This window comes from Mugil cephalus, chromosome 1 (assembly GCF_022458985.1).
Source record: "Mugil cephalus isolate CIBA_MC_2020 chromosome 1, CIBA_Mcephalus_1.1, whole genome shotgun sequence".
NCBI classification, from domain to species: domain Eukaryota; kingdom Metazoa; phylum Chordata; class Actinopteri; order Mugiliformes; family Mugilidae; genus Mugil; species Mugil cephalus.
Window position 1 is genome coordinate 52,285,145 of NC_061770.1, and position 13,258 is coordinate 52,298,402.

General features: G+C 40.8%; 1 protein-coding gene across 4 annotated transcripts; it reads right to left on the minus strand.

Moving 5' to 3' along the window:
* Positions 1 to 896: 896 nt before the first annotated feature.
* Positions 897 to 13,135, minus strand: LOC125015763. 4 transcript variants are annotated; one of them, XM_047597912.1, is made up of 12 exons: positions 11,653 to 13,135; positions 5,409 to 5,501; positions 5,133 to 5,320; positions 4,804 to 4,944; positions 4,221 to 4,359; positions 3,947 to 4,124; positions 3,611 to 3,752; positions 3,098 to 3,241; positions 2,496 to 2,548; positions 2,295 to 2,312; positions 1,591 to 1,664; positions 897 to 1,322 (listed from the first exon to the last, which is right to left on the minus strand). In XM_047597912.1, exons 1-12 carry the CDS (start codon positions 11,893 to 11,895, stop codon positions 1,242 to 1,244), a joined length of 1,494 nt encoding a protein of 497 aa, XP_047453868.1. In that variant the 5' UTR covers positions 11,896 to 13,135; the 3' UTR covers positions 897 to 1,241. The 4 variants fall into 4 exon arrangements, 3 of the variants coding, with proteins under 3 accessions (XP_047453868.1, XP_047453702.1, XP_047453784.1); XM_047597746.1 differs by having other exon boundaries at positions 11,626 to 13,135; XR_007113647.1 differs by having other exon boundaries at positions 1,248 to 1,322; positions 2,295 to 2,371; positions 11,626 to 13,135.
* Positions 13,136 to 13,258: the final 123 nt, after the last annotated feature.

Here is a 13,258-nt window from a genome sequence, read left to right on the forward strand (position 1 = left end):
CCGACAATAAAGTATTAAATTGAATGAACGAATTAATGTTATTATTAGCTTGCTAATCCATTGGTGGCTTCTAGGTGTATTCTCTTGACTTATGGTTGATGACTTACAACTTAATCACCAAGCATTTTGAGTATGACAAGTCAATGATGATGAGAAGTCAACCCCATAAGTTTACCTTAGAGATGGCGAGATGGTTGTCTGGGGTCATGTGTTAGCTTGGCCAGTTTCTGAAGTGTTCTGAACAGCTCTCTGTGATATAATTTCATTGATGTTTCCAATCTAGTTGTCTGACTGCACTGATGTACGAAGGATTTGCAATACATTAGTAGTTATTTGTGTTACACACTCACTTGCCAGTTTGTGAGGCTCATTTTTATATTATTGAACATTTTAACACTTCCAAAGGGAGATTTGGAGAACTATCAAGTGAGTGTGTACAACAGCCCCACATTTACCATCTCACTTGATTCAAATACTTCTATATAAAATGCTCACTCAAAAAATCTAGCACAGGAACTATTGCCACATATAATGACCATGTTTTCTCCCCATAAAAGTGCAATTACTATGGATCTGAAGATAATGCAAAAAGGAACCACAACCACACATATTCTTTTAAATCAAAAGTTTTGTTTCAAAACACCTGAAACACTGCGGTTCATTATTATTATTATTCACAAATCTATGCATTAGAGAGAATGTAAAAAATTAATGCAATGAACCAGGCATTACACTGGTTGAATGGAATTCAGACAAATTATTTTTGTATAACTGCACAGTACACGTTTCATGTGTTTTAAGTAGACATGTAAAGCCTACATGTCGACTTTACAAAAGACTTGTTTCAAGCCTTCAATTTCATTATTACTGAAGAAGAACAAGTCTTCACTAAAACGGAGCCTTCACAATCACAGTCTTTATTTATCCCCAAGGGGCAATTTCAACCATAATAACAATAATGATACACAAAACCAAGCAGAATTTGTATTAGGGATACATTAGACAGGAATGTGCAAATCTCTTCATTTAAAGACATGACAAAGTTTTAAAGACTCTGCAACTGCACGATGGAAATTGGTAATTTTTTAGGCACAACCAACACAAGAAATATGACACTACGTTTTCCAGTAATCGTGAACATGGATGGCATATGAAGAATAATTTAACTGGAGATTTGACGTAGTTACTTGTACATTTCTCAAAGGGGCATCTCTTGTATTTTCAGGATTAACCACCAGGAGTCACTGCTTCACTGTGGCACTCCTCAGCGGCGCTATGGTGATGTTTGATGGCAGTCCTAGTCTCTCCAGGCGAGCTTTAAGCTGCAGAAGAAAACAAATAGTTAGGAGATACGCTCAGTCATTTACATATTGTTAAACTTGAACAGATTTTGTGCATAATAAAGGGCAACAAAGCTAAAATGGGTTTGGAAGTTTCACCAAAATTGAAATTAAACACAGAACAAGACAAAAACTGAAAACTGGTAAATGTAATTTAACACAATAATTACATATAAATGGGTGAAAGGAAAACAAACCTAAACAATAATTTTTACATTTTCTGTGAATTGGCAGGTGAGATGATGCTCACCTGTGCACCAATATCACTGAAGTTATTCTCAGTCAGTGGCACTGAAGAGGAGATCTTTACTTTCAGAACTACAACTAGAAGTACAATGAATCAGTATTATATCCTTTCTTAATAAAAGGTCACATTTTTTAAGACAGCTGATCAAGATCCCGTGTCAAGCATGATATTTAAAACATAAGAAAGTCAATTTTATACAGTTCATTTAAAAAAAAATAAAATAAATGTCAACACTAGTCCTTGAATCCCTTGCAGTGCATGGTTTACATCTTCATTTAATGTGAAATTTGTTGTTACTGAATACTTGCCTGGTGTGATTTGAGGGATATATATATACATTCTTATGTTGCCGAGGGCTAATGAGAGCATGTATGTGCGCATGAGTTGGTGTGTGTGTGTGATGGTGAGTTAACCTATTTACCGTGATTATTGATTCTTTTACCAAGTTATATGGCCATGCACCTTCTGACAGGGGGACTAGCAATGGAAACTAGCCTTTTGGCTATAATTTGGGTTAATTTACATTTTCATGAATGTACATTGTCCCTCTACAACAAAAAAAGATAAATTAATAAATTAATTAATTTATTAAATTAAATGAATGAAACTAGCTTCACATTTTAAGGCCATGGTTCCCCTTTAGCTAACTAAACTACATAAATATTCATAAACACATTTTATAGTGTAAAACCCTTTGTTATACTTACTTATCTTAGAGACAGGTGCTGCGGAGAATTAGTAGAAGTAGAAAGAATGATTGTTGGTGTAAAAGTATTTTTAGTTACTGCCAAGCATGTAAACAGAGGAGAACATAAAAATAGCTTTCCAATGAAAAGATTTCCTCCTCCAGCCAGATAAAATTCAAATAAAACCTGTAGAACAAGGAAGTAGGGTAGGGCTGTACTCACAGTTTCCAACAGTCACAATGATGCACCGAAGCCCAGAGTGATACTTTGTGAGACTGAAGAGATAATCAATACAGTAGCTCCATTATATAAACATATTACAGATTATATATATATATATATATATCACATAGCACTTTTCTGAGTTTCCCTTGAAATGCGTGGTTTGTTAGCAGCGTAGGGGAATTGGTTTCAGCAACTGTAGCCATTTTATTCCAGGATGAAAACACAATGATGACTAAAGCAGCATTTATTTCAGACCTTTTGAATTTGCTTGCAGGAATAGCCCAATACGGAATTGAAATGTTTTTATTTGCTCCTAAATTTATCCTGCAGCCACTTTCATGTGTTATTTCATTACTGAAGACAAGAAAGCCAGGGTTAGGGGGTTTCAAAAACCAACCATACATGTCCTGGCCTTCCCTATGTTATACTGATGAGGTGGGATAGTTTGTAGCAGCTTTTCGTTTTTGTCATAAAGGCCTCCAGAACCTTTGTGGTTTTCTTTGTGTTTTTTTTTTTTTTTCAAATTTCAAATTCCAAATTAAGAAAAAAAAATATAAACAATAGTTTCTAATATAATAATTGTAGTACAAAAGACTGACTTGGAAACTGCCTGAATGACAAAACAGATGGGGAAGCTTCTTCCTGCTTCGTTCTCAGATGGCATCCATCTCAGGGTGAATTGCCCTGTTCCTGATGTATTCTGGATTACGTTGTATGGCCCACTGAACAGCAGCTCTGTGATCCTTTAACGAAGAGGAAAGTAAAAGACTCATCAATCGTGAAAACGCCCCACATACAAATAGAACTTGTTGTGAAGAAGTAATGCAAATACTACAGTCAGCAAAGCATCATTCTCACTTGTCATATGACTCAGATGCCAAGTGATTAATTTAACTTCTTTAATAGTTGTCTGGATTTTGCTCAGTTAAGTTTCTTGTCCTTGTGAGTGAAAACGATTCTGAGAAGACCTGGCAAATGAAAAGCATTTATGTGTCACTAACATCTGCATGTGAATATGTGTTTTTGTCAAACCAGAGGCTGTTCTGCAAGCCATGGTTAAACTTTGGGACTTCAACATTGAAATTCTTTAATGGTGTTTTCATTTATCTTACGTGGAGTTATTTGCCTCTGCACTGATGCTGATGTTCAGCCACTGATTAACAGTTGCGTAGAGCTGAGCTCTGTTGGCTGGAGTTGGAGGCAAAAACCTAGGCAGAAAGATTCCTTCTTCACAGGATGACACAGCAGGATCCACTGGAAATACAGAGAGAAACATCAAGTCTGTGTAACAGTTTAAATGACCTCAACTTCATCCACTTTCATCCAGACTAGAAAATCTCTGAAACTCTTTGTCCAAAGGATGAATTTTACTGAATCTGGTGGATGTGTGTTTTGTATCGGCAAATTCATAAAATGTATTCAATCACTGAAGAGCAGTCTGATATTACCTCTCAAAACAAATTGGACAGGTATTTGGCTGATGATGTCGTTGGTAGTTAATGTCGTTAATGTCCCCTTGGTTTCAGCCAGGTTGATCGTCTGTCTGGGATAGTCCTCCATCACCAGCTGCACCGCATACACACCTTCGTTACTGCTACTGGTGTTCTTGAATGACAGAGTACAAGACTGGAAAAGAATGCGGCAGAATTAAAACAAGCATGTCCTTGTTTGGTTCGGGTTAGGGTTAGCATTGGGGTTCGGGTTAGGGTTGAGGTAACTCACTGATAGCAGGGTGAGGACAGACGGTGGTGTGCAGGGGTTACACTCTGACAGTGTTGTGTTTCCATATCTGCATCTAACTACATCCCCATCAGAGTCAAATGCCAACAGGTTGAAATCTCTTGGACAGTTTGAGGGAACTCTGTGAAAGTGTGAAAATCACTAGCGCATGAATTTTTAAATTTTAATTAAAAGAAAACCGAAGTGATTTTTTTTTTTTTTTTTTTTTTTTTTTGGGTAGCAGCTCCGAGACCCTATGTCTAGATCTGGGTTCCTTGGCTCAATACAATAAATCCAACATCACTAACATGCATTTTAGGATTCATTTTAAAATTCTTTTATTTGCTACCTCTCTGAATTGCTGCACCCATATTCACCCACCCGCTTCCTCAGGTCAGCTGATCCAGAGTGTGCCGAAAACTAAGCACAAGCTCAGTACAGCCCCTAAAATGTGGAATAATCTGCCTATGCACGTTAGACAGGCGTCTTCCTTGTCTGTTTTTAAACCTCTTCTTAAAACCCATCCCTGGATTGGATTGTAGTGATAACCAGAGTGATAATATACTCTATGAATAATATGAATTACCTCAAGAGTGGCAGGATGGTTGTCTGAGGGGATCTGTTCGCTTGTCTGGTGTCTGACCTGTTTCTCAGTTCCACCACAGTCACAGCTCTCCATGATTGGATGCCATTTTTGATATTATTTATCCAGTTGCCACCATTTAACCTGTGGTGGAAGTTCACAGTCAGACTCAGTTATTATTTGCAAGCTGCAACCACCAACGGCTGAGAAATAAAAGCAATGTGAGAATGCCAAGTACTTTGGCTCCTGGAATGTCCAATAGTGTCTGGCTGGGGTAGGGGGTAGGGAAAATACTGCATTTCTTTTTTGTTGTAGTTTTAAAGTGGTCTCACCCCAGCTGAAATGGAGCATTACTGGAGAGCTGTCGAGTTGAGATTCCCTCCATCTGACACCACGGTTCACTGTTTTCCATGTTGACGGTCTTCACCACCACCACACTCTCATTCCCACAATTCCCACTGAGACAGGTCAATGATATTGAATCACAAGAGTGTAAGGTTATCTTGTAACGAATTATCACCTGTGGATTTTTAGAGAAGAGGTGTTGATTTAATTACTGTGAAAGTTCAAAATTTAAATAAACTGGTCAAATAAGAGACCGTACATACCGTGACAGATCCATCTGAGCTAGTATCATTTGGGTAGTAGGTCATCACTGTGCCATAAAAATGAGAAGCCTGAGAGCAGCATACCAGCAGCACCTGCAGCAGCAGCAGCACCGAGAGCGACATGGTGATTCTGTTAGTCTGTCTATGCAAAGATAGCTCACTAATGCTTTAACAGAGACAGACTGTTACATACTGTCTCTTTTTTTCTTATGTACTCACTCCCACGTGGACATTTAGTTTGCATTTTGGTGCTCTAAATGCAAACTAAATGCATGTAGGGAACCAGGAAATTATTGTTAACATGGAAACCTGCCATGGTTCTAAGATAAAGACCATGACTGGCAAACAGCCAAAGTTATGTTAATGCACGAAGGTTCCAAGAATATCATGGCCTGTGTGTCAAAACGATAATCACTTAATAATTTGTGATAGAAAGAAGAAAAAAAAAGGAAAACAAATGGCAGAAACAGGATTAGCTGACAGAGTAAAACAAAAACACTCCCTGTCACTCACCCCTCTACATATTTCTGATGCAATAATTTTTTTATTGTAGCGTCCATGTTAATAAGTAATAACTGTTACTGTTCTCTTTCCATGTAGGAGGAAGCACATGGCTTTAAAGGTTTACAAAACAAGTATTTAATTTAGTAAAGTAATTCAAAAAACTAAACTAATATGCAACAAAGGAATGTTGTAGATGGAAAATGTGCTGCAAGTGTGTTGTATGGCGCAAAACAGAACAAAAAGGTAATGCCAACAGAACCAAAATGCACTGCTGTCCTCAGGGAGCAAGAGTCTCCAAAGAGAGACAGCACAGGCCCTGAAAGACACCTAAAGAGCCTGTCACACAGGCACCAGCCAGGCCATTTCCCAAAAGCACATTGACACCCTCTACTGGCAAAGCAGGACGCGCACACCCACAACTGTTTGTCCCTGAAAAAAGATTAGCAATATGTTCAGTTAATGTATTTTTAAATTGCTCGAGTACTATAAGTTTGCGCAAATCACCATAATCACTGACATCTAGCATAGAACATCAGCGCTCAAAGTGCTTTGCCAGATCAGCTGCAAATTCTAAGTGAGTTTGCTTTTCACCTTTCCACTATGTACGAAAACGTTTGTGGTACACTTCTGGAACAAACTCAAAAGCCTCCTGAGCCCTGCCAGTAAGCACGCACTGCAACATGAATGTGAAAGCGGACTCGGGCCAATTGAGGACATCATGTTCACAGAGGAAAAAAAAATGTATCCGAATGTACTGAATTTTGGTACCAGGCGCAGATTGCGAAAAATGGCAAAATCTGGATCATTAGACCCTGAAACCTATGATCGATTAGTGGATACCCTAGCTTCAAGTTTACCCTCCTTTATCAGTTCAAGTTTAGCTTTTTCAGGATGAGGCTCCTCTTCAGTCAGGGTCAGGACCCCGAGGTCACTCAAAAAGCTTTAATCTCAGATTTTACTACCTCTTTACTTGACCTTTTATCACTGACCCCTATACTATCGTGGTCTGCTATTTTGAGTAACTGGTCTTTATTTATTCAATATCTCCAACCTTGGAGCTCCCGCGAAATCAGCAATGTCAGCCATCTCAAATCACGCACACACAGGACAGTCAATATTAGTTGAGAAAAGGAACAAATATGTAGGACAAGTTATTAGTCATTTATCTTCATTCCACTCATCACCCATTTACCAATAGGCTTTATTTTATTTTAAATCAGAGTAGATACATTTCCTACAGGAAACTAGGCGCTCAACAAATCTGTGCTGCATATCAAAGCAAGCACAGCAAGTGTGCCAAGGGTAATCACTCCCCCTACCAGGTATGTGTGTGTGTCCTCTAACTTAACTGCCTAATCAATACTACCCTCGACTAACTCAACCCTAGTCTTCAGGGAATCTGGCGGCGGGTACTTGCACTAAAACCGACTGGTGTAGTGATGCGACCAATCTGGCAACGCCACCAGAAACCATGGACGTGCTCCCAAAGCAACTGCTCTATCCGCTGTCAACACACACTACAGGGCCGAACAAGCACCGAACCAAAGGGAGAGCTGAACAGGGGAAACGCACACCCAGATGTTTGAAATGTTACACTCGAAGCAGACGCTCGACACAGTGTCGAGCTTTCAAAGCAGAAGTATTGCGACAAGAGGGTTCGATGCCTCGCTTCATAGAGTGAAAAATCACATGACTCCTCAATTGAAGCATCATTACGTCACACGCGTATTGGCCCACTCCTCTAAATGTCATGGGTTTGAGCGGGTGAGAGGAGAGTTTTGCATATGTCACCAATTTAGAACGAGGGAGAGTGAGGTTAAAGGTAAGAGTAGTATAACATTAGATTAGCTTGAATACATTGCCACATATGCATTCACTCATTATACATATACTGACTTCAGTGGCATGCGGTCAGGGGAAGCAGTTGAGGCAGAGCCCAGTGGTTTGTACTATAAAGTGTTTATTTTTCCATTTAGTTTCACCAATTTTGATTATTTTTTATACAAAATTGATGAATTTTCGCAATTTCCCATTCAAATGCTTGGAAGCGAGTAAGAGCATATTCCTGTCTGTATGACTGATTACATACCTTTATACACCTACATATATACATACTAAGCACACATACAGAGAAACATTAGTGAATGAGAAAGTGGGAGTGTACAGTGAGTGTGAGAGCATTATGTATTTGTGTGATAGTCTGAGTGTTTGAGAGTGAGGAGAGATAGGAGATATAGGGAGGATGGAGGCAAGACCACCAGAAAGAACCAGTGTGGGAGCACTTTGACCTTATTACCCCCCAAAAAAGGTCAAGTGTTTGAGAGTACAAAACGCTACAGCTGAAGTGACAGTAGAGGTTCAGCGGGCGGCTATGGCTCAGTAGGTAGAGCTGATTGTCCATGAACTGAAGGGTTAGCGGTTCCATCCCCCGAGTGTCCCATATGCCGAAGTGTCCTTGAGCAAGATACTTAACCCCCAGTTGCTCCCAGTGCAACTGGCGCTGGTGTGTGAATGTGTGTGTGTGCTTGTGTGAGCGAATGGGTGGATGTGTCTCTGACTGTAAAAGCGCTTTGAGTACCTTTGAGTAGGTAGAAAAGCGCTATATAAGAGCAAGACCATTTACCATTACCATTTATTTGTCAGAGCCCTACCTCAACAGAGGAGAAGACCCTTTAAAATACTGGCACTTAAGGGCGGCAATTTATCCGAACTTGTACAAGCTTGCCAAACAATATTTGCATATGCCTGCAACATCTGTGCCATGCAAAAAGGTCTTCTCCAAAGCTGTAGAGATCCTAGGCAGGAAGAGGAACAGGCTGAGGCCTAAGTCGGTTGAAATGATCTTGTTTTTAAATAAAAATCCTTGAACCACCCAAATCCTTTGCCCTTCCCAGTCCCTAGTTGCACAAGCATTTCACCTTTGTCATTCTGTAATTTTTTTTCATCTTTCTATCAGTCACTCAAAAGCATATATCTAAAACATACAGTATTATATGAAGGCACAACCACACAAGCATATCATTATTTTATTGAAATAATATAAATCAAGTATTACAATGCACATACTATAGATCCTTTATTGTTAAACAGTGCCTCAGTTTAATGACCCATTGCCATTTACTGTGTATGCTATGCATACTTTTATCCAGCAGATGTCGCTACATTTAATTGTATCAAATGTTTCAGAACACTGCTTCAGAAAGCTTCAGTTTCTCCATCACTACCAAATCAAACCAAACACGTACCTTGACTAGCAGCACAAGACACCAAGTGTTACAGGTTTGTGTGGTGAATTTTATTTGCACCAAATTCCCCAAAAAGGTAAGGCAGGGCAGATAACAGACAACCCCGAAAAAAAAAAACACAATAGCAGCTTCAGACAACTAGTAGCCCATGGTGCCAGGTCCTTTTAAATAGCCCTTAGCCCCTCCCCGCGGGGCGCGGTGCTGAGTGTGCCCCTACAGCAGGGGTATTAAATTAAATAATAATTTGACATTAGTGGTATAAATGCTGTCATGCAGATTTGTTTTCTTTTCCAGGCTTTAAAGGCTGTGATTGAGGAGAAATTTTCGACTGCCAAGGAAAAGGCGAAGGAAGAAGTCCAGAAAGCTACCTCTGTAAGTCTTACAAGAGACATGTGGACTTCGATGAATTATTGAGGCCTATCTTGGTGTGACATGCCACTATATTTCAGAGGAGAATACACTAAATACAATTGTGCTTGGTGTAGAACATTTTCCACTCAGCTGACAAGCTGGCACGTGCAATGACTTGAATAATGTAAGAGTGGGAGATAAAAAATAAAGTCACAGATGCTGCAGCCAACATGAAAGTGTGTGCAAGGGTATTACAAGTCAGGCACAGCATCTATGTTGCCCATGCCCTAAATTTAATTGTGAGGAAGTCATTTGACCAGGTCCCAGTATTTGCTGACCTAAGGGAAAAGGCAAGGAAAGTTGTCACGTACAACCAACACAACTGGGAAAGAAACTTACAGACTGATCCTGCCAAACATCTGGCTGACAACCTAATCTGCGCACATTATGTAAATATGACAAATTGTAGCAAAATGCTAATTTCCATCCGTATATTCAAGGACCTGGGCTTTCACAGCCCAATAAAAGCAAATGAGGCTGTGAAACATTTGCGGATGGAATGTGGACGTGTCATCCATGACACTGCACCACAGCCTCCACCAGCTGAGCGGAGGCCATAGTGGAGGTCCAGCGGTGCCTTGCAGAACAAAATCCACCCAGACAGCAAGATCTGTGTTTGTATTGAAACACACGAAAACATCTGTATCCACACACACACACACACACACACACACACAAACACCCTCCACTCACTTGCCCAAGTCACTAAGCACGTCCTATAACCTTGATCCACATACAGTATATACACAAACACACTGAGCAAATAACATAATACACCACAGGAAGGCTCTACCTCCCATCTAACTTTTAAAAAGTCTAGGAACCACAAGTAAACCTGCACTTAGAGATTGTTGGGACAATATGGTACTATTAGATCTTTCATGATGGAGCTAGGCCTTTCAAGGCCTTGTATGTAAGGAGGGGGATTTTAAATTACATTCTAGATTTTATAGGGAGCCAATGAAGAGAAGCTAAAACTGGGGTGATATGATCTCTCTTGCTATTTCCTGTCAGTGCTCTTGCTGCAGTGTTTTGAATCAATTGGAGGCTTTTTAAAGAGCTATTTAGACAGCCAGACAGTAATGAGTTACAATAATCCAGCCAGGAAGACACAAATGCATGAACTAGTTTTTCCTCATCACATTTTGATGATATTATGAAGGTGAAAGAAAGCAGTCCTGGTCACCTGCTTTATGTGAGAATTAAAGGACATATACTGGTCAAATATAACACCAAGATTTTTCACAGTAGTACTGGAACTGACTAGCAAAGACAAGAGATTCAAACATTGAACTAAACCCCACTCTACTGAGGCATGTCACACATCTTTCCAGACACTTAATTAGAAACTCACCACAGCCCCAGTACTAGCATATGCTTATTTCAATAAACCCTTCATTCTGGAGGTAGATGCTAGCCATGATGGGTTGAAGCTCTTAGAGCAATGGGATCAGGTAATTGAAAGAGAAGGCATCATTTTGACAGGTGAAGTCACCAGAGGGTGGACCAGTATGGCATGTTATAGCCACAGAAACTGCAAGGGGATGTCCTTGTTAGCCTGAACAACAACCATGCACAACAAGACATGTTAGGGTTAGGGCTAGGTTGATTGGTTATTCTAAATTGACCGTGAGTGTGTATGGTTGTTTGGACTCACAACCTGTCCAACATAAACCCCGCCTCTCGTCTGATGACTATAAATGCTACCTTTCCTGAAACCATACAATTAGTTAATTAGTTGTTAAGCAACAGTATTTTATAAATACACACATGGACAAAATTGTTGGTACCCCTTGGTTAATGAAAGAAAAACCCACAATGGTCACAGAAATAACTTGAATCAGACAAAAGTAATAAAAAGCTCCTTCAAAAGATGCTCAATAGGATTTAGGTCAGGGCTCATAGAAGGCCACTTCAGAATAGTCCAATGTTTTCCTCTTAGCCATTCTTGGGTGTTTTTAGCTGTTGAACCACGGTTCAAAATCAATGTCGGATTTTCATGGGAGCCACGCCTGCATTGTTTACACCCGCGACCAGCTGATGGCCCTGAGGCTTACCACGATGTTGGCCGGAGAGAGACCCACCATTCCGGAGGAGCTAAAGAGGAGACGGCGAGGCTGCAGTGCGGGGGTGAAACGAAGAATGGAGAAGAGAAAGTTTAAGCCCTTCGTCCCTGCAGTTATCACTGGAAACGTGAGGTCGCTGGCGAATAAAGTGGACGAACTGGAAGCGCTCGTCAGGACACAGAGGGAGTACAGACAGTCCAGTATAATGTGCTTCACGGAAATGTGGCTGCATGAGCAGATACCGGACTCCAACGTCGCCATCCCCGGCTCCCGTTCGAGCCGACAGAGACACCACCACGACCGGCAAGAAGACAGGAGGGGGCCTTGCCGTGCTCGTAAACAACAGGTGGTGTCACCCCGGGCACGTCTCTGTTAAAGAGCGGGTCTGTTGCCCGGACATCTAGCTCATCGCTGTCGGACTTCGTCCATATTATTTGTCGAGGGAGTTTACCAGTGTCATCGCCATCACTGTTTACATCCCTCCATCTGGAAACGCAGAAGCAGCGTGTGACGTCATCCACACTGTGACTGCGGGACTACAAACTCACAGCCTGGGGCCTTCATAATCATCACAGGTGACTTTAACCATGTGTCTCTCTATAATCCACAGTCCCAACCTTCTTCCAGTTTGTCAACTGTGCCACCAGTGACAATAAGACTTTGGATCTGCTGTACGCAAATGTTAAGGATGCGTACAGCTCTTGCCATCATATAAGCCTGTGGTTAAGTGGCACTCAGTAGCAGTGAGGACAGTGAGGAAATTGTCTCCTGAGGCCATGGATACACTGCGTGGAGCGCTGGAGGCCACAGACTGGGATGTTCTTTATGAGCCACATGGTGAGGACATTGATGGCATGACTGACTGTGTCTCTGAGTACATTGGGTTCTGCATTGACAACACCATCCCCACTAAATAGGTCCACTGCTACCCAAACAACAAACCATGGGTAACCAGCGACCTGAAGGCCCTTCTCAACAAGAAGAAGAGGGCCTTTAGATCACAGGACCGAGCAGAACTCAAAAGAGTACAAAGGGAGCTCAAACGCAGCATCAGGGAGAACAAGGACAACTACAGGAGGAAACTGGAGCACAAACTGGAAGAAAACAACACCAGGGACATCTGGAGAGGGATGAGAGAGATCACTGGCATCCAGAGGAGAGGTGGGGGAGCAGCGGAGGGGGATGAACAACGTGCTAACGAGCTGAACTTGTTTTTCAATAGGTTCAACTCCAACCTCAACACCTCTGTTGGCCTCTCTACTGTCTCTACTGCTTCTCCGAGCAACAACCGCAATATCATATTATATGCTATACTACTATTATATTACATACTATACTACTACTATATACTGTTTATTTACAACACTACCATCACCCTACCACTGCACCTTATCCACCTATGTTTCTTGTGTTTTCTAAGTGTCCTTGTCCTATTCTGTGTTTTTACCTTTGCCTTTATTTTTATACCTCTGTATTTTATTGTATCCAAATACCGGACTGCTGTGAAAACCTAATTTCCCTTCGGGGATGAATAAAGTAATCAATCAATCTATCTATCTATCTATCTATCTATCTATCTATCTATCTATCTATCTATCTATCTATCTATCTATCTATCTATCTA

Excerpts from the sequence above, each read along its gene's own strand:
- LOC125015763 (XM_047597746.1), bottom strand. The coding sequence starts at position 11,895 with ATGGCGACGTTGGAGTCCGGTATCTGCTCATGCAGCCACATTTCCGTG. Across the intron at positions 4,125-4,220 it reads CTGTCCTCACCCTGCTATCA|TCTTGTACTCTGTCATTCAA; the intron begins GTGAGTTACCTC and ends ATTCTTTTCCAG. Across the intron at positions 3,753-3,946 it reads TGTCCAATTTGTTTTGAGAG|TGGATCCTGCTGTGTCATCC; the intron begins GTAATATCAGAC and ends CTGTATTTCCAG.